The 17882-nt window shown below is 40.7% G+C and overlaps 1 protein-coding gene across 1 annotated transcript in view; it reads left to right on the top strand.

Annotated features, from left to right (window-relative positions):
- The window catches only part of UVRAG (UV radiation resistance associated), a 93900-nt gene that overhangs the window by 13527 nt on the left and 62491 nt on the right, over positions 1-17882 (top strand). The window contains exons 2-6 of the mRNA XM_083821700.1: positions 2741-2858; positions 4200-4234; positions 6463-6624; positions 8239-8313; positions 13690-13775. Of these exons, the coding sequence (XP_083677826.1) occupies positions 2741-2858; positions 4200-4234; positions 6463-6624; positions 8239-8313; positions 13690-13775 (476 nt within the window). The remainder of the gene's footprint in view (positions 1-2740; positions 2859-4199; positions 4235-6462; positions 6625-8238; positions 8314-13689; positions 13776-17882) is intronic.

Raw genomic sequence — 17882 nt, 5'->3', positions numbered from 1 at the left:
GAGTTGTGAGCTGCCCAGTGCCAGTGATAGCTGAGCTGTGGCACAGCGAGGTTTTGTTGCGCATCTTCTAACGTCTCAAGCAAAAAATGAAACGAGACACACGGGAGGTAAAACTTAGCAGAGATTTGAAAACACCTCGGAAATAAAGGTCACTGTCGCAGGGCAGCTGCAAGGCTGTGAAGGGTTTTAGCGCCGGTTTGACTCATCTCATGGATTTGCCTCTGTAGCTGATGGTCTCCTGGCTAAAGCTAATTATCTTCGGTCAGGAGAGGTTAATTAGCTCCGAGTGCTGCCTCCATAGAGCTCTGAGGGAATCTGAATAATCCGATGTGGCATCAGTGATGTAGTGGCAGCTGGGAAGTCTATTTTCAGGATCCAAGTCCCTCTCTCGTCATGATCTGAGGAAAATAAACAGGGAAATTGTCCGTACAGTTGGAAACTTGTTCCCTGCCAGGTAGGCTAATGGGCAAGCGATGGGACAGAAGGGAGGAGGAGAGCGGTGGCCGAGTGGGAGGTTGAAATAGACACTCGTTACCTGCCCTGGGTTGAGACCTGAGCCCTTGTGGTCTCACAGCCCCAGATTTATGCTCTCCCAACTGGTTTGGAAGGAGTGAGGCTTCAGATTTTAGGATACGTTCCAGACTTTGAAGGGCGCAACCGAGTCGCACAGCACGGAGATAAGAACTTGGCTGAGGTCTTCAAGACGCAAGCGTAGGTTATGACGCTCGAGAGCTTTTTTGAAACCCCATCCTATATAATAAAGGAGGAGAAACTCGTTTGACTTCGCTTGAGGGTAACTTCGTTGTAACACACTGCTTGAACCAGTCACACAATGAGCTTGCAATCCTAAAAGGACCCAGAGAAAGTTGCACTCTTTGGGTGTTTTGGTATCAGAGTTGCTCTTATGAAATGGGCAGGAGAACTGCACAGCTTTGAGGTTAGAGCTGAAATAATGTACAGGGTCCATATAATTTTTAAGTGAACCTTATTCTTCCAGTTGACATTCTTGATGCCAGTTTCTAACGCAAAAGACTGTGTAGTCTTGCAATTAAGCTGCTTGCAGGATTATTATTTTTTAAATTTTATACTACATGTATATACTAGGAAGCAGTGGTGCTGTGATGTTTCTTGGCATCCTGTCTCAGGCCCTGTTTTTACAGTCTAAGTCGTAAATAGACTTTGCAGAAATGAGGCTGGAGCTTATTCACCAGTGGCTGTGGGTCTGTCATGTGAACAGAGATGTAATAGTCCTCCTACGTTAGTTTTCCTTCCTGTGATAACAGCCCCCTCGGCTGTCACGTTGTGATTCCAAACCTGATGCTGGCCTCTCAGCCCTTGTTAAAAACCCAGGACAAACTGCGGACAGACAAGTTGCCGTCTCTTGGTTTTGCAAGCATTTCAAGTCCTCTTTTGGCAGGTGCAGGAGGGTTTCTCTGAAGGTGGGTCCAGACGTGCAGATTAACATGGTTTGGGGGGAAAGAAGCACGCTGTGAAAGGAAGCACGTGGTAAAAGGACGTACTAAACCACTCGTTTGAGGCTTGTAGGTGGTTTGTGGCCATCCCAAAAGGACAGGGAGCCATTTGTCCATGTCCCCGAGGTAGGTGGGGGAGAGAGACATTGGTAGGCTTGAGAGGTGGTTTGGGAGAAGGGTTTTGTAATACCACGCTGAAGGGTTTGGTGAGAGCTTCATGTAGCCAAAGTGGCAGCTTGCTGAGGGCCTGTGCTATGCACGCACAGGTTTCCAAAGCTGAAACAAAGGTTTCCAAAGCTGAAACAAGAAGCAAAGCGAAGCAATGATTTCAGAAATACTAGACTACCCTACAGAATTGTTTTAAGTAGTTAAAATGAACGATAACCTGGTAAGGATCTATATTTGAAGGTGAAGGGCTCGGTGTGCTGTCAAGCTCAGGATTTTGGTCACAGCTGTGAGAGCTGTTCTGGTACCAAGAGAGAATGAAATGTGATGTGTGTTCCCACCCCCCAAGATACGGTATTGTAGCAAACTAATGTGGTATTGGAGTTGGATGAGGTCACTAAAAGTGAAGATTTTGGTGACGTTTTTAGTTCATTCAAGTCAAGAACTTGTGGACCAGAATTTTCGAAATGACATACTGTATTGAAGCCAAGAGAAGGGTTCACTTCTCCAAGCTGACAGACATCTCGGGTGTGACTGTGCCTTGGTTTTTCCCTGAACTTCTGGATACGTCTTTCTGATGTGCTTTGTTTTTTTTATTTAAGGATGCTGTAACAGTTTCCAGGATTGCTGTGACTTCAGGAAGCTTTGTTCAGCCAATTTTATGTGGCTCTGGACTTGATGGTGGATTACGTTGGGGCTTTATCTGCTAGTTTGTGTTGGAAATACTTAAAAAGTGTTTCAAATGTGCAGAACGCCTGGGTGATAATGCTGCTGTTCAGTGCTACTAGTGTCACGTATGGATGGGAAGTAATTACTAGTTGAGGTGATTTGGATGTGTTGTGTAAAAGTTATGTACAGGACACGAAGAATAGCTTGTTTTGTATATCAGCATTGCTTAATCTGAGCTCATGGGGGATAGTTGTTGCTTGCCCAGACAGTTTATTATGGCTTTGCTGAATGCTTAATGTTCGCACTAGCTCTTTGCCAAAACAAAAAAAAAAAAGTGGAGCATCTGGTGTTTTTGTGACGACAATGCTTTGGAAATCATTAAAATACTTAAAAATAAATAATCTTACACTCAGAATGTTTTTTCTCGCTTTCAGCGTCGACTTCGTCATCTTAGGAATATTGCAGCGCGTAACATTATCAATAAGAATGGTTATCGCCTCCTGGATACGTACTTCACTCTTCACCTGTGTGATAACACCAAGATATACAAAGGTAAACCAGGCTTCTTGCCAACTTTTTTGCCAGTTACTATTTGAATTCTTATGCTACTAATTTTCTGTCCTCTTTTTTTTTTTTTTTGCCTTGATAACCTGCTGCCATTATTTGCTTAATCTACGCTAACGGTGGAAAAGAGCTCTTTAGTTTCCTGAGCCTCATAAAATCTTACAGGGTAGGTAGGCAAGGAAGCAAAACAGATGGCAGCTTTGGTAGAGCTTCTTAGATAAACCTATTTTTGTTGCCCTCCTTTCCCCCAGCCAAAAATTGGAGTTTAAGGAACTTAGGAACTTCCAAGCGCACAGAAAAGCAAAAGCTTTTGGAGCAAGAGTTGCTTTGTGTGGGAGAGCGCGTTCTGCTCTGTGGGTACCAGATATTTTACAGAGCATACACCAGTACTTGCTACTATCGAAGTTTTACGAAAATAGCATTATCAGCCAGTGACAAGAAGCATCCAGTCATCTGTGCTGCTTTTGATAACGGAGTGTTAGATTTCATTTTTCTCTAATGCTTTGCTTTCCGTTCCAGCCTATCGCTCTTCGTTATGGAGAGATGTTATTAAAAACATTTTTATGCTTTTTTTTTTGATATTATCTATGCTTGGAGCTTTGCAAATGACTTTTGTTGCTTCTAAGTTTTACTTCCAGCAGTAGAACCTTGCTTTTCTGAGGATGCTGTTGTCAGAATATGTAACGTGTGAGCCTCCTGCTTGGACTGTCTTGTGGTGGTTGGTCAAACCTGTAATTGATTACTGCATCTGAAGTGTGGTTGTCAGCCTGTAGTTGTCCACCTAAAGACTTTAACCTCTTTTTGGCTGGGAGAGCCAAGGTCCATGTGTCAGCAGTTGCTTATTTCCACTTAAACATAGGGTTCTTTGTACCTCTGTGAGGTGATTTGGCTGTTCACTTTCTAACCATCCAGAACAGGTCACCCTTGCTCTTCAGGAAAGGAGTGCAATTAAGCTTATCCCTCCTGCACTCTTCCAGGAAGATGTCACGTAACAAACTAGTCACAAATGGCAACCAAATGTTGTAAAGTGCTGGAACAGTTGTTTTTTTTCCCCCAGAAACCAAAGGCACAGGAATTCCTCAGGATCATCTTGGGTATAAAGATGAAACTTTTAAATTTAAATAACGACTTTTAATAAGTAAGTGTCAGTGAGTAGTTTAAAATTCAAATAAGGTTTTGACTAAAAGTCTTTCTTATGAATGTTACTGATGGCCTAGATCCACTGGCATTTCTCTTTGGTGTTACTTGTTCTAGCTTTTTTAATTTCAAATAAGATTTGTATCAGTGTTTAAACTAATTTAAGGGTATTTTTTACTTTTTTTTCTTTAGAATTTTATAAGAGTGAAGTGATCAAGAATTCTCTGGTAAGTTACTTTCATATAAGAAAATGTCTCTTTTTGAAATTGTGTTTGCTGCAGTGTATAGGTTTCTCTGCTGAGTACTGTAACCATTAAATGCATATTTTTACTATGTTTCTGTTAGGAGCATCACATTCTCCTCCTCTTTTTCAGGTTCTTTTCACAAGGGTAGGAATAGAGTGAGTGACTGTATAGCAGAAATGCATGTTTTATACAGCTGTGGAACAATGACCTGTTGGTACCTCTGCATTTGGGACTAAACACTCGAAAGGCAGCGTGTTTTCATGTGAAAACTGATTAATGTTGAGGTTAAGCTTTACAATATATCAACACTTTAAATGCTGAGAATGCCAAATAAGCAAAGTAACGTTAGCTGAATTTTTACTAGTGTCAGTAAATGTGTTTCTCTCACTGAAGTATTCTTTCAGTGTCTGAAAACTGAATGTGTCATGCCTAAGGTCTTTTTACAGTTCATCTTTTTTCTTCCTCTTCTCTCTGGTGTTAGCAACAGAAGCAGCTGCTTTTATTTAAATGTCTGCAATTTGCTTATTCAAGGGTGATTGTATACCATTTGCTGGGTGTACAGATTCATTAGAAGTGTTGTGTAGTTTAGCAGCCGTGGTGTAGAAGCAGAAACACTAGGCACATCCTCCCAAATAAAGGGAGAGTCAGGCAGTGCTGTGGGATATACCACTAGATTCTTTGAAAATCTTTTTTGTCATGTAGGTGAACAGTAAGGAACATCTACCTGCACGTAGAAACAAATGTATATTCTCTACAGAGCTAATAGCTTTAAGAAACTGGAGTATGGAAACATCTTAGTTTCTAAATTCTCCAGTTCAGAGCAGTGGAAGGACCAGAACTGAACAGTTTACTACAACTGAGAAGGGGTAGGTCTCTGTGGGAGTAGGATGTTGCAAGTGTTGGGCAAGGCAGTTTGAAAACCTGCTAAGTCTTTTTAATGTCTGCATCAACGAGGTAGAACTGCACCGTTATAGCACACTGGGCTATAAATGCTTCGAAAGCCTCCTGAATGGAGGAAAAGCTGTCTGCATCTGCAAGGCTCCTTGCCCAAGCTTGTATTTCTTGAGACCTTCAGATTTTTAGTTCTGCCTATTCCATATCAGGATGACAAAAATCTATATAAAAGGTGGAGCACTGAGCAAATTCCATACATCTCCTGTGGGCCTGGTATTAACGACCTGGTGTTCTTGTTTGAGTGGCTACCAAACATCTCTTTTCCTTAGGGAAGCTTCCTTAAGTTTATTCCTTCTGTGAAACTTACTGGCTAGCTTTGCTCCTGCTTTTGTTTTGGAGGAGATGACATTTTTGAGACCAGGAAATCAAGCAAGAGAGGGATATGTGTGTGTATATGTGTGTATATATATGTATATATATAAATATATATATATAAAATATATATATATTTCCTATTTCTGTATTTGGACACCTTGTGGTTTAAGGCCTGTGGAAGTGCAAAAATTACTAACTGGCTCTTGCTACTATCAGTGTTGGATTGACTCGGTTTTGGTTGTGGCTTGAGCCAATTACAACAGATTCTGTAAATCCTTATTTAAATGTTATCAGACGTGAGGCAGCTCTTGGAGTGCTTCGTGTTTGCAAATCTGAGTTCTAGTGGAATAGGAGGAAGTTCGTCGTTCAGCTTAACATATGCTACTTTGTGCTGAGATGCAAGCTTGATCTCTCACAATGAAGAGGAGCTCTTTGTGGCATCACTTGGGGATTGCCATCAGCATCAGTCAAAGAGGAGGAGAATGGGAACAAACCTGTAGATAAATTATGCCAACTTAATTATTGGGAGAATAGATCAGAGTTTTAATTCAACTTTTGCAATGAAAGCTATACCCTCGTTTTCAGAAGCTAAATTATAATGTGGAAAATAATGTTACTTCCACTTTAAAAGTTCTTGATTTGGCTATACTCAATTAATGAAGTAATTCTTCAGTGTCTTGTAATAGAAGGCAGCAGAGCTCATGGAGTTTCTGCAGTACTTTACAGCATATAGTATTTAAGATAGGAGTTGTCTCTTGAAAACAAAATAAGGAAGCAGCTGTTGGTTTCGACTTTGTAAACCCTGAAATGGCTGATGTTTAGGTGTCTTTTTTTCTTAAAATCCGTGTTTGACATGGGCCTTGCAACATTCTGATATTGTGCCTAGATGTTAAGACTGCTTTCAGCTGAAGTTGTTCTTATCCCCCTTTGAATACCTCCAGAATCCAACGTGGAGGAGTCTGGACTTTGGAATAATGCCCGATCGTCTTGATACATCCGTCTCGTGTTTCGTTGTGAGGATCTGGGGCGGCAAGAAGGAGCACTTTCAGCTTTTGATCGAATGGAAGGTCAACCTAGATGGCTTAAAGTACTTGGGACAGCAGGTAATGTGGAACAGGTCTTCTCTACTTCTGACTTATGAAATGAAACAGCTAGATAAATATAGAATACTAAGAAAGGAAATGTACACATTTGAAGGGTGAACTTTAAAGTCTTATCGTCTAGATTTGTGTTAGTTTACTTCAGAGCTTTAAATCCTGACTGGCTGAATGTTTATTTAGTTTGCAACCATTGCTGACTGAGCCTCCCAAATGATACTGCTAGCACTTGGTGCTTTAAATTGCAATGCAGAAATTGATTCAAGAAAGTAGCAGTGTGATTGTACATACAGCTAAATGAACGCAGGTCTTAATATTTGTGTGTTTTACAGTTTCAGTTCATTCTCATAGGAATGACATGGTCAAAACCCTTCATTTTGAAGAGTTTACCTTACAAGATTTAGAGAATTGATAAAAAGTTTGGTTTGTCTCTTACTAGTAGCCTTTAGAAAGAGGTGAACAGCGTTTTCTGTATTGTGAAGTTTACAGTAAAAGTGGCTTAAAAGAAACCTCTATCACACAAATAATAAAACCAAAAAAATATGGTGCCTTTTTAAATCATGGATGTTATAATTCCAACGGGCACTTCTGGACTGACTAATTGATGAGATCTAGCAGAAGAGCAAGAGTGAGGAAAAACTCGTGGGTTGAGATGAAGACAGCTTGAGTGGAAGCAAGAAGAGAAGAGGGAGAGTGGAAAACAACACAGAAGGGATGCAAAAGTAGTCACTCACCACCTCCCACCAACAGACTGATGCCCAGCCAGTCCTTGAGCAACAGCTGCTGTGGACAGACTAAGCCCTAGTTTTTATTTCGGGGGGGAGGGTGATGTTGTGTGGCACGCAACTTCCCTTTGGTCACTTCAGGTCAGCTGCGCCCTCCCAACCTGCTGCTGCCTCCCCCAGTGAGTAACTGCAGGGGTGGAGTGGGAAACAGAGGTGGCCTTGATGCTGCGTGAGCACTGCTCAGTAATAGCTGAAATACTGCTGTTACCAATGCCGTTTTAGTCACGGATCTAAAAGACAGCACCATATGGACTGTGAAGAAGAAAATTCCCTCCCAGCCAGACCCTGTATCCCTCAGTGTAGTGTCTTTTAATATTCCCTTTGTTTTTACTCGAGGGGGGAAAAATGGCTCCCTAAAGAATATTCTCTAGTGCATGCTTTTATTTGAAATAACGTTCTTTACATGAACAGCAAAACATTAAACACAAAACTTGTGTTCAGTATTACAGCTATTATGACCCCAACAGCCTATTTCGGAGTATTGTTTTAGGTTAATATCATATAAATGCCAGTTACTCTTGAGGCTTCTTTGATTAATTTGCTGGTCTCTTAATTATTTTTTTTGATAGCTTGAAATGCAACAACAGGAAAGATGCTCTGGCCACTGTTTCTGATCTCAAGGTAGAATGGCCGAACATAATCAGTGACTGTTACTAAAGCTGTAAAGCAAATGCTTTTTCTGTGGTTAAATTCACTTTTCTCTTTTTCATCTGCTTCTGGAATTACAGGTGCTGAGAAAATGTATTTGACCATCAGTCAAATAGAGCAGTTTATGCTCATCTGGAGTGTAAAGCCATAGTAAGCTGACCTTAAAATGATTTTTCTTCTCTTATAGATACATGCAAGAAACCCAAACGAGATTATTTTTGGTCTCAATGATGGTTATTATGGAGCTTCATTTGAACAGAAGGTGAGGATCTCTTATTTGTTCTGGCTTGTTAGTGCTGGTGACAAGCTGAAATTCAGCTTCTAAACTTAAATTTTCACACTCGAGTTCTCAGAACATTAAAATGCTTTGTTTTGAGGAGTGTTTTTTTGACATGACAGAGCTGTTATCTCACTTCTGTTGCCTGGACAGTTGGAGCTGCTCGTGGAAGACTTAGAGCTTAGCATTTTGAGTCCAAAGAAACCCCGATTACTGCAAATAAGCTTTGAGACTTCATTGCTTGAGGCAGACACTTCATTCACACTTAAAACATCTTGAAAATGGTGGGCTATTGAGACTGATTTTCATGGTGAATGTAAAACCACATTAAGTTGTGGTTATTGATCTTAAAACCAGAATTTGTAGCTCTTAAATTGAAGCTATTTGCCCTGTTGCAACCGTTTCACTGTAATATTTGTTTGTCCAGCTAGTGAATGCAGCCAAATTATTTTATAGCAGTGCTGATTACTACATAGATGATGAAAAAGGTTAAACTTACCTAATATAAATGGTCCAGCTGACAGCTTTTTTTATCCCAAGTTGCAGGTGGCAGTTCTGTCCTATGGGTAGGTTGTGTAAGGAGTCTGGCTTGAGAGAAAATTATTTTTGACACAGTTTCTTCGTGTGCTGGAACCAGCAAGGTCCAGTCTCGTGGGGGTAATCAACCCCACAGGTAGCCGTTCTTAAATGGGGAGAGTGCAGCAAGTGGCAAGGTGGCTGCTTGTGCAAAACTGACTATATGCAAGCCTCCAAATTGTGTTTGGTATTTTGGAGGTTATCCTTCAAATATAAATGCTCTGGTATGTAGTTCGGGCTCTACTTTCTGGTGCTGTTAACTCAGTTTTCCTGAAGCAGGATGCAATGCCAGGTTTTCATGATTTTAGTATTAGTAATCCAGGTTTGTATTCAGTGTTGGTAATGCTATCCTTAACCTTGCTCCCAGGTGCGTTTTGGTTCTTGTATGTGCTCTTAGCAAGGTTGCAAGTACAGTCCTAGCACATGAAGAACACATCTCTTCTTTTTTCTGTCCTTCCCTATAATTTATTCTAGCTGCAAGAGCTAGTAACTTATTTTGTCACCCTGTTCTCGAGCTTCTGGTTGCTTTTAGTAAGTTCCTCGACCTAAATATCTTCTGGTATAGTATGTACCTCCTGTATGTAAGTGACTTGTCTGCAGTTCAAGCCAAACTTCTTGGCACAAACTAACTCTTCCTGTACCTTCAGAAGCTCTGTGTTCCTAAGGGGTACTTCTGTCTTAATCTCTTTTGCTTTATAATTTCCTAATTATTGATGCTGGTTATCCCAAATATTATACAGCCTCACTTTGGTGGGTATACTGACTTGTGTATAAAGCACTACCTGAAACCTTCTGTATGGAGGGATTTTCTGTCTCAGGTGTGTGGCTCTGTCACTGTGGAAGCTGCACGTGATAACTTTTCTGCTTGGCTGTGTCAGTGTTATCTGATTTCTTGGGATTTTTTTTTTTTGATGGGGGGTTAGGTCTTCATAATAGTTCAAGACATAAGCCTCATATTGAAATTCTTGATGTAATAGGCAGATGGGATAGCAGTTCGGGTTTCCTTGCACTGGCACATAATAAGCCTTGTGAAAATAGATGTGTACAAATGCCATTTTGCAAGTCTAATGAAAACCCTGCACACAAAGACGCTTCAGTCAGTGTTGGATGTGTCCTCTGTTCTTACACATCTCATTATGAATAAAGTTATAGCATTGTACCCTTAGCTTATTTTTTTCCCCACATTGTTCCAAATAAGCCTAATTAATTTAATAATCCTTTGAGCTACCATTTAAATATCCAAACTAGACTTATGGATTCTTACAATTAAGTGCATTTTATTAATAGAGAAACTAAGTTTTTATGGTTATAAATGTCCTTTTTATTCATTAATACCACTTATGGGCCAAAACAAGGAAATTGTTAGAAGCTGACTGAAACATTCTGTAGACTTTATGAACTCAGTGTTTCAAAAAGCACTATGGAGGTACTGCTGAGCACCACTGGATCCATAAAATACAAGTTCCTATTTGCTGTGTTAGCCACTTATTTATAGTGAGAGGTGGGAGCCTGGAAAAAATAATATCAGAGCAGTCTGAAGTAGGACAGGAAAACAAGCATTGTCACAGCTATTTTAATGCTGGAGATGTATTGATCAGATGGATGCATCCCTGGTAATCAAACAGCAAGAGCAGCATGCTCATGTAGGAATGCTGTAGTTGCTAAATTGTTAACTTTGGAGTGAAAAAGGAAGGTTACGCCTTCACTAGGTGATGCACCTTAGTGGTTTAGAACCTTCAAGCCCACTTTTTTTTTTTATAAGGTAACCTCCAAAATACATGTGTGTGTGTGCTCAGAATGCTCGCCTGTAGGAAGCTCCTGTCCTATTAAAGAGCGAAGTAGAATTGGTAGAGAAATTGTAGGTAAACCAGGCACTTAGTGTAGCATTTCTTGTGTTAGCGGGATAAAAGAACCATATTTTCATTGTTACAATAATATCACTGACTCTTTACTTGTTTTCCCCACTGAATGTCAGAAGGCCTTTAAATTCTGTATCCTTGGTAATAGAGATTTGGAATTTTACCATTCTCCCATCTCTTCTGTCCAGCAGCAACGTAGCTATTCCTGGTACCCAAAGAGAAAACAAACACTTTCCGTGGGTAATGTTCTTAATCAAGCTGTTGTTTTCTTGTAACGTTGGATACTTGGACCACAGTGAGAAAAAGGTTGGGAAATAAGGTTACAAAAGCCTTTCCGTGTGCCTTCTGAGCCCTGAAGGGTTTTACTTCTTCCCTGTAGGTATCTCTCAGTGCTCATATAACTCCTGGCATTTACAATGAGGTTGTGTAAATGAATGTGTGCTGAAGGTCAGAGCAGCTATTGCGAGCAAATAAGCTTTGACCTTAATCACATTTGACTTCTCACTTAATTGTACCTCCAACTTCTGCATTTGTTCAAGATTCTTTTATTATTTTATAGTAAAACATGCAGTGATTTTGGTAGAAGACTTCAGTAGATTGTTTCTTTTGCAACAGCCATGTCCTCCTTTCCTGCTTTCCTGTTTCCTTTGGTTCTGATAAGGGACCATTAAAACACTTGTTCATTATTGGTATCATTCTCCCTCATAATCATACAGAGAAACTGTCAGGATTTGCTTGAGCTGGACCAACATCTGAATAAGAAATAGTTGTGAGTTTCAGATCTTTGAAGCTGTCAGCCTGGATTTAAAGTATTCCAGACCCTTAAGCATTCTTTTGAATCTTCTGGTTTTATCTGAGACAATGTTTGTGTGTAGCACTGGTTTTCGGCCAGCTTTAACAAAGTAAGGTCTAGGTGCTATACTGGCTTTCCTAGAACCAGCTTTTTCTTCCTCTTTTCCTCAGTGTCTTCCTGGCTTTCAAAAATTTTCAACCATTTTATGTTTACTGTTGCTAGCCTATAAGACTTCCCCTCTCTCCTGTGGTGATATCGTCTCAGAAAGTGCATTTAGGGAAGCAGGTAAAGCTTTTACTTTGACCAACTTTCTGTTGGTTCCTTAAAGAAATAAAGCAAGAGCTAGTCTGTACAGCTCCCCATAACTCGAACCATTTGGCTGTGCTCAGGGACAGACAGAACAGTAAGTTATAGTCCAGGGACACTGAGCTGTAGCTACATTTTCCAGCAGTCAAGCAGTAAGACCTTTGAAAAGCTGATCTCTCTCTCTGCGTGATCTGTCTCTACAGCACGTGGCCTACATCAGTACAGGTAGAGGCTGCACAGGCTATATTTAACAGCTAGATCCTGGCCAGTTTACAGAAGCAAGGCTTTTATGTGTGCTTACAAATAGGCATGCCTGTATCTGTAATAAATATTGCAGCAGAAAAGTAGACAAACTCCACTTCTAAAGGGTAAGCCTCTGTGATAACTAAGTTTGAAACCTTGCCTTTGCATCTTCTGTGAATTTCCTCAAGGTAGAGTAGTTTGTATAGACCACTCTGTATCTGCTTTATTGGGCATTTTTCAGTACAGTCTTACAGCAGGAGAAGGAGAGGCTAAAACATGCAGCTGCTTGGAGTTCTTTTCTTCTCCCAGCAACTTCTAGGCCACTCCATGTTTTCTCCAAAAAATGTCATGCCTCACTTTCTGAAGGCAGTGTTTGATGAAATGAGATAGACTTCATGATATAAAATGTTCTCAGTTTTCCACCATCCTAGCTGAATCAGGGTTTAAGGTGTCTTTCTTTTGGGGATTTTTTAGGGGATATATGTATGGATTTCAGCATTTAAGATCAATCCAGCATCTTGGGAATGGGATTGAGGAGCTGAGGCAGTGCTGATACGGTGCCTCTATTGCAATATGATTCATACGTAGCGTATAGATCTCCTGAGATCTCCTGATTTATTGAAGTGGAGCCTTATTTTTGGTGGGAAGTCATGTCAGCTGCGTGGCCTGTGGCTAATGCGGTTGTCAGTAGATGTTGACATGTGACTCTGCATTTCAACATCTTGAAATGGAAACAGCCTGTTGAGGCAGGTAAAATACACGTAGGTAGGGGTTGTTGCAGTCATATCAGAGCACATCCGTATCACCATGCTTGCTGATCATGTGTACCACCTGGGGCTGCTTCATATGCTAGAATAATGCCTTCTTTCTGCAATCCGTTAAGTCTCTGGCAATGCTGCTGGCTCGTTTGACCTAGTTAGAATTCACTTTGTCATGTGAAGAACCAGTTCTGAGAGTTTGTGGCATTTCATGGAATTTGTGTGGCTATGCCTGACGTGGCAAAGTACGATATTGGACCCTTGTGACGTAAAGAACGGCTCTTGGCCTGTATTGGTGTCACGCTTCTAGTGCAGAACGTAGGCTCTGGTCTCCTAGGGATGACACAGGGTGTTTGTAACTTCCAGAAACCGGTTCACGCCTTTCAAAGCTTCAGATTGCTTTGATCTTTTAAACACGTGGAAGCATGAGTGAAGAAGAGGACTTTATCTAATGGTCTTGTGCATCTCTGGCGCGGTGCTGAATGTGGAATGGGCTTTCAGCTCTGAAGAATGGCAGTGCTGTAAATCACATCCTGCATATAAAATGACTTCATACAGTAATGGATTACAAAGTTAAAGTTCTGTGTCTAGAACACAGACAAATATGCTACCGACCTATGATTTTATAGGTAAATGTTCTTGTAGGCCAGACTTGAGCTGCTGCTGTTGCCTTCTTCAATTGCTTCTACCAACAGTATGTAAACTTGTATGAAGACAGATTTAAAATGCATTAAATGCAAGGTCATTTGTTATCAAAGTGCATGCTTTTGGTCCAGATGGAAACGTTTTTGATTTCTAAATGACTATTTTTTTTCTTTGCCTTAAGGATCACTCAGGTGCCCTGAAGAATAGTCTTCTCCAAGTGGATCAGAACTGTGTTCGTAACTCTTACGATGTCTTCTCTTTGCTTAGGTAAGAGTTTTTGAGAGTATTCTGCATGACATTTTAACTTATTTGGGTATGTGGAAGGAGCCTTTCCAAATACTTAAATAAAATTCTGGACTGGAATGTGCCAAGGAGCTATTTAGATAGCGTGGGTTTACAACTAGTGGTGAGAAGATGAGCCTTGATGTGTGTTTCTTGGTATCCTATAGGCTACTGCCAGTGGACACTTGAGCACACTGACCTAGAGCTGGCCCAGGAACTGCCTCACAGATCTTGATATCAGAAAGCTTCTTTGTTAGGGAACCTCTCTGGAAAGCCCTTACTCTGTGTTCCTCAACAAAACAAAAACTGATTTAAATAAAATAATGAAAAGAAGCACCTTGTTCAAAGCAGCTTGAATGACGCTATAGTTTATACGATAGCTATACAATAAAGACTATTTTTTTCTGTTGAACCCCTGAACTGAATTTACATTTTCCATAATCTCTCGTAATCCAGAACAGAACTGCTTAGTGAGGAAGCAGTTATCCTGGGGTGTATAGTACAGGACAGGTATGGTAACTGCACTCTTGTTTGTCCTTAGCTGGCTCTCTGGTGAAAAACATGAAAGGTTGGTATGAATGTAAACGCAACATCCTTTTTCAGATCTGTTTTAATTATAGCTGTTCAAGAACGTTAGCTGTGGGGAAGTGTAACAGGGTTTAAAAACCGTAAGTAGGTTGGGTTTGAGCAGTAGGTTGTTTAAAAGGAATTTTAAAGGACAGTTTGCAAACTCCAGTTCTGAGGTAATAACAGTAGTTATGTTACAAATGAAAACTTTTAGAAGCAAATGTGTAATACGTTTTCAGAAGTCGTATTTGGTTTTATCAGTTGTAGAAATTGTCATTTGGTAGTGCTAACAGTAGGTGTCACTGTTGTCTGCGTGAAGCGGTAGCCCTAATTCTATAGTGAAGAAAGTGGGAGGAAAAGTTGACTCTAGATCGCTTATTCAGAAGTCAGTCTCTTATAAGTTCTCTTAAAATCTAAATGTGCTTTTTCTTGATTCTGTAAAACACTTAGACATTTAGAAGGCAGTCTTTAGTTTGTCTTTACTTCTAGTGGAAAACAACCAGGGGGCATGTTAGGAAGTTCTGGTTACACTCAGACACAATCCATTGGGAGAGAACTTTTATAGTACCTAACGTTACATTTTTGTTAAGAGGAAAGAAGAAAATGTATGCTGGTCAGCCTGATTGTTTTGTTCACGAATATTTTCCCTGTTTCCTTTACATTTCTTTGTAGTGTGAAGCACAGATGAAAAAACGTTCACTCTTATGCCAGCTGGTCATGAACTTGACCAACTGGAGCCCTGTCAAATGTGAACTTTTCTGAAAGTGTTTGTCATAAAGCTGACAGGACATGAAGATGTCAGCTCTGCTAAAGCTTCCCTTGCTGGGTGCTCCTCAGTGCTGTTCTGAAACCTGATTACCGGAGCTGTGTGCTTTGATCAGGCCTGGGGAAGTGAGAGTCCGGGTGCACTCCTGCAGTTTCTAGGTGTGCTGTTGGGTGTAGCTCCTGTTTAGCTCTGCCTCTGAACTAAGAGGAACTCCTTTATTTTGTCTTGTCCTAAAAGGAACTTTTTTTCCAGTCTTCAACACCAGGCGTGATATTTATATTTCAGTGGATTCTACGTGTCTTATCAAGGAGTATATACTGCATTGTCTAGTTCCAGGAAAAGTTGAAATTTCTAACTTACGGCCTTACGTAGGTGCTATTTTTCTGCCTGTTTCCTTCCTAGCTGGGAAAGTTCTTTGGGAATGGAAGAGAGATCCTCCCTCTATGTAGTCCTGAATTCCCTTCTCATCTGTCACGTTAACTGAGCTTTTTCTTACAGGTACACGTTCTCCACCCTTGCTTACCCTCGACACCTATTTCAGAAGCCTGATGATAGCATTTACTACTTTCTAATGATCTCTAGTCTCTTCTTGTCAGGTGTGCTTTTTCTCTTACCACGCAGTCCGGTTTGTCGCTTCCTCCAGGAGTCCAGACTTGAGTAACTAGCTTGTGAACTCTTTCCAAAGGTAGTTTTCTTATGAGCATGTTCCTCTTACAACCAGAAGAGAGGGACAGGCATAATTTGAGTTGTGAGTCATTGGACAGGACGTGCACTTTGGGAGGAAACGAATTGCTGTCTGCCTGCTTCTGTCCATTGGCTGTAAAGAGAACAGGGCTGTGTCTACACTGTAAAGGTTTGCATCTGGTCGCATAAATCCCATGTTTTCAAGACTTTCTCGTGATACGGTGTATTTGTAGTAAAAACTCACAAGTTGCACATGCGGTTTCGTAACGTTTTTGTGAGATTGTGAATGTGAAGAGCAGCTTGTCCTGGCTTTTCTTACTTCTCACAGAAGGAAGCAGGTCCCGGTGCTGGTGGTATCCACATCTGAGTTATTCTGAAGGAACCATGCTGCCAGGTAGCCACTGTGCTCAGCTGTATGACATGAAGACTGCGACCATGTTCTAGTCCAGCCCTTACCTCTTACAGACTGCAAAATGAGGACTTTGTCTCCATCAGCTGTCAAAACTGCTTTTTGGGGAAGAAATTATTTTTTAGTTCTCAGTTGAAGTGAATAGCTAAAACTTAGGAAGCCTGTGAACATGCCTTTATGAAAAGCATATGCTTGGCTCTGATTACGTTGATTAAAAAAAAAAATCAATTAGGAATGCCAGAGTGTGAACAGTAGAAAAACTTGAGTGTTAGATTAAAATGGTGCCTGTGTGCTCAGATGCTTAATTATATGGGTTTACAAGTTAATTAAGCAAGAGGAAAAGTTTAAATACCCAGACAGCTCAGATTTACATGAGGAAGTTCTCAGCACCCCTGTAGCTCATGAGCTTTCATGTTTTGGGGCAGGGACAAGAACCTCAGGCAACCATAGAGCAGCTAACAAGTTGCTCATGCCATATGGAGATGACGAATGTTCTTCCAGTCGTTCGTTTTAAAAAGGCTAACGAACAAAAATTAACCACCCCAACTGGAAAGCTAAAATTTTGATATTTTTCCCCCCTTGGCCATATTGTCCTATTTCCTAAAAAAAAGAGGTCACTTAAAGGCTTTCTAAATATTGTGTAGGTGGTAGTAATAGGGGTATACAGAAACACATTTCACCTTTCACATAACACTCAGGACGGGCCAAATACATCTGAGGTCATGTTCTGGACATGTCTCCATAATCAAGCTCTCGGCACATTTGCAGTACTAAAGGGAATAGATTTATATTTAGTATTCACTGAGTTTTCTCTCCTTTTTTTTCCTTTAATTTTTCAAAATAGACCTTCCAGTATTAAGTGGTATTGAGAGGATGGGATATGCTGGCAAATCACTAAAGAAAAGACAGTCTTGTATGTTAAAATTTTACTTCAGTTCCTAAATAGAATACAAAACATGACTTTTTCTACATCAGTTTTTTCATGGTATTGTAACACTTAAGGCAGTTGAGCTTCTGGTAGTATTTATGCCTTTAAATATGTGAGTGTATGAAATCCTCTCAAGTTCAGCACGACACAAAGAGTGATGGAAAGACTAGTGAAACTTGTCCCTTCGTGGTTTTCCTTCCTATATTCTTCTCTCCAGACAAAACCTCTTTCTCTCTGAGGGCGCTGAGGCCCTGGCCCAGGCTGTCCAGAGGAGCTGGGGGTGCCCCAGCCCTGGCAGTGCCCAAGGCCGGGCTGGGTGGGGCTGGGGGGCAAGGGGTTAGAATTAGATGATCTTTAAGATCCCTTCCAATCCAAACCATTTGGTGAGTCTCTGGCTTTAACCATTCCTTCAGCAGACGTGATGGCGTGTTTTTGCTATTTGGCAAGCTAGTTAGAGCAAATTGGAAACACTTTAGCTGTATTTTTTGCTCAAAATAAAATGAAAAAGGTTGTAGAAATGATAAAAAGAAAAATCTGAGGTTAGTACAACATCAGCGTTGGAGATGTGTGTAAAACAGCAGTTCCGGGCGACTGCTGGAACATTAATAATATCATCTAACCTAGCTGATGTTGATTTAAATGAGCCTACTAGGGTGTGAAAGGGCTTCTGCTGCTACTGTGACGTGCATTTGACCTAGAGGAAGAAGAGAAACTCCAGAGAGCACGTAAGTTGTGCCT

Source organism: Anser anser (genome assembly GCF_964211835.1).
Source record: "Anser anser genome assembly, chromosome: 1".
Classification (NCBI taxonomy): Eukaryota; Metazoa; Chordata; class Aves; order Anseriformes; family Anatidae; genus Anser; species Anser anser.
Note: the sequence above shows the minus strand (reverse complement) of the source record. Positions and strands in the feature narration are given on the sequence as shown.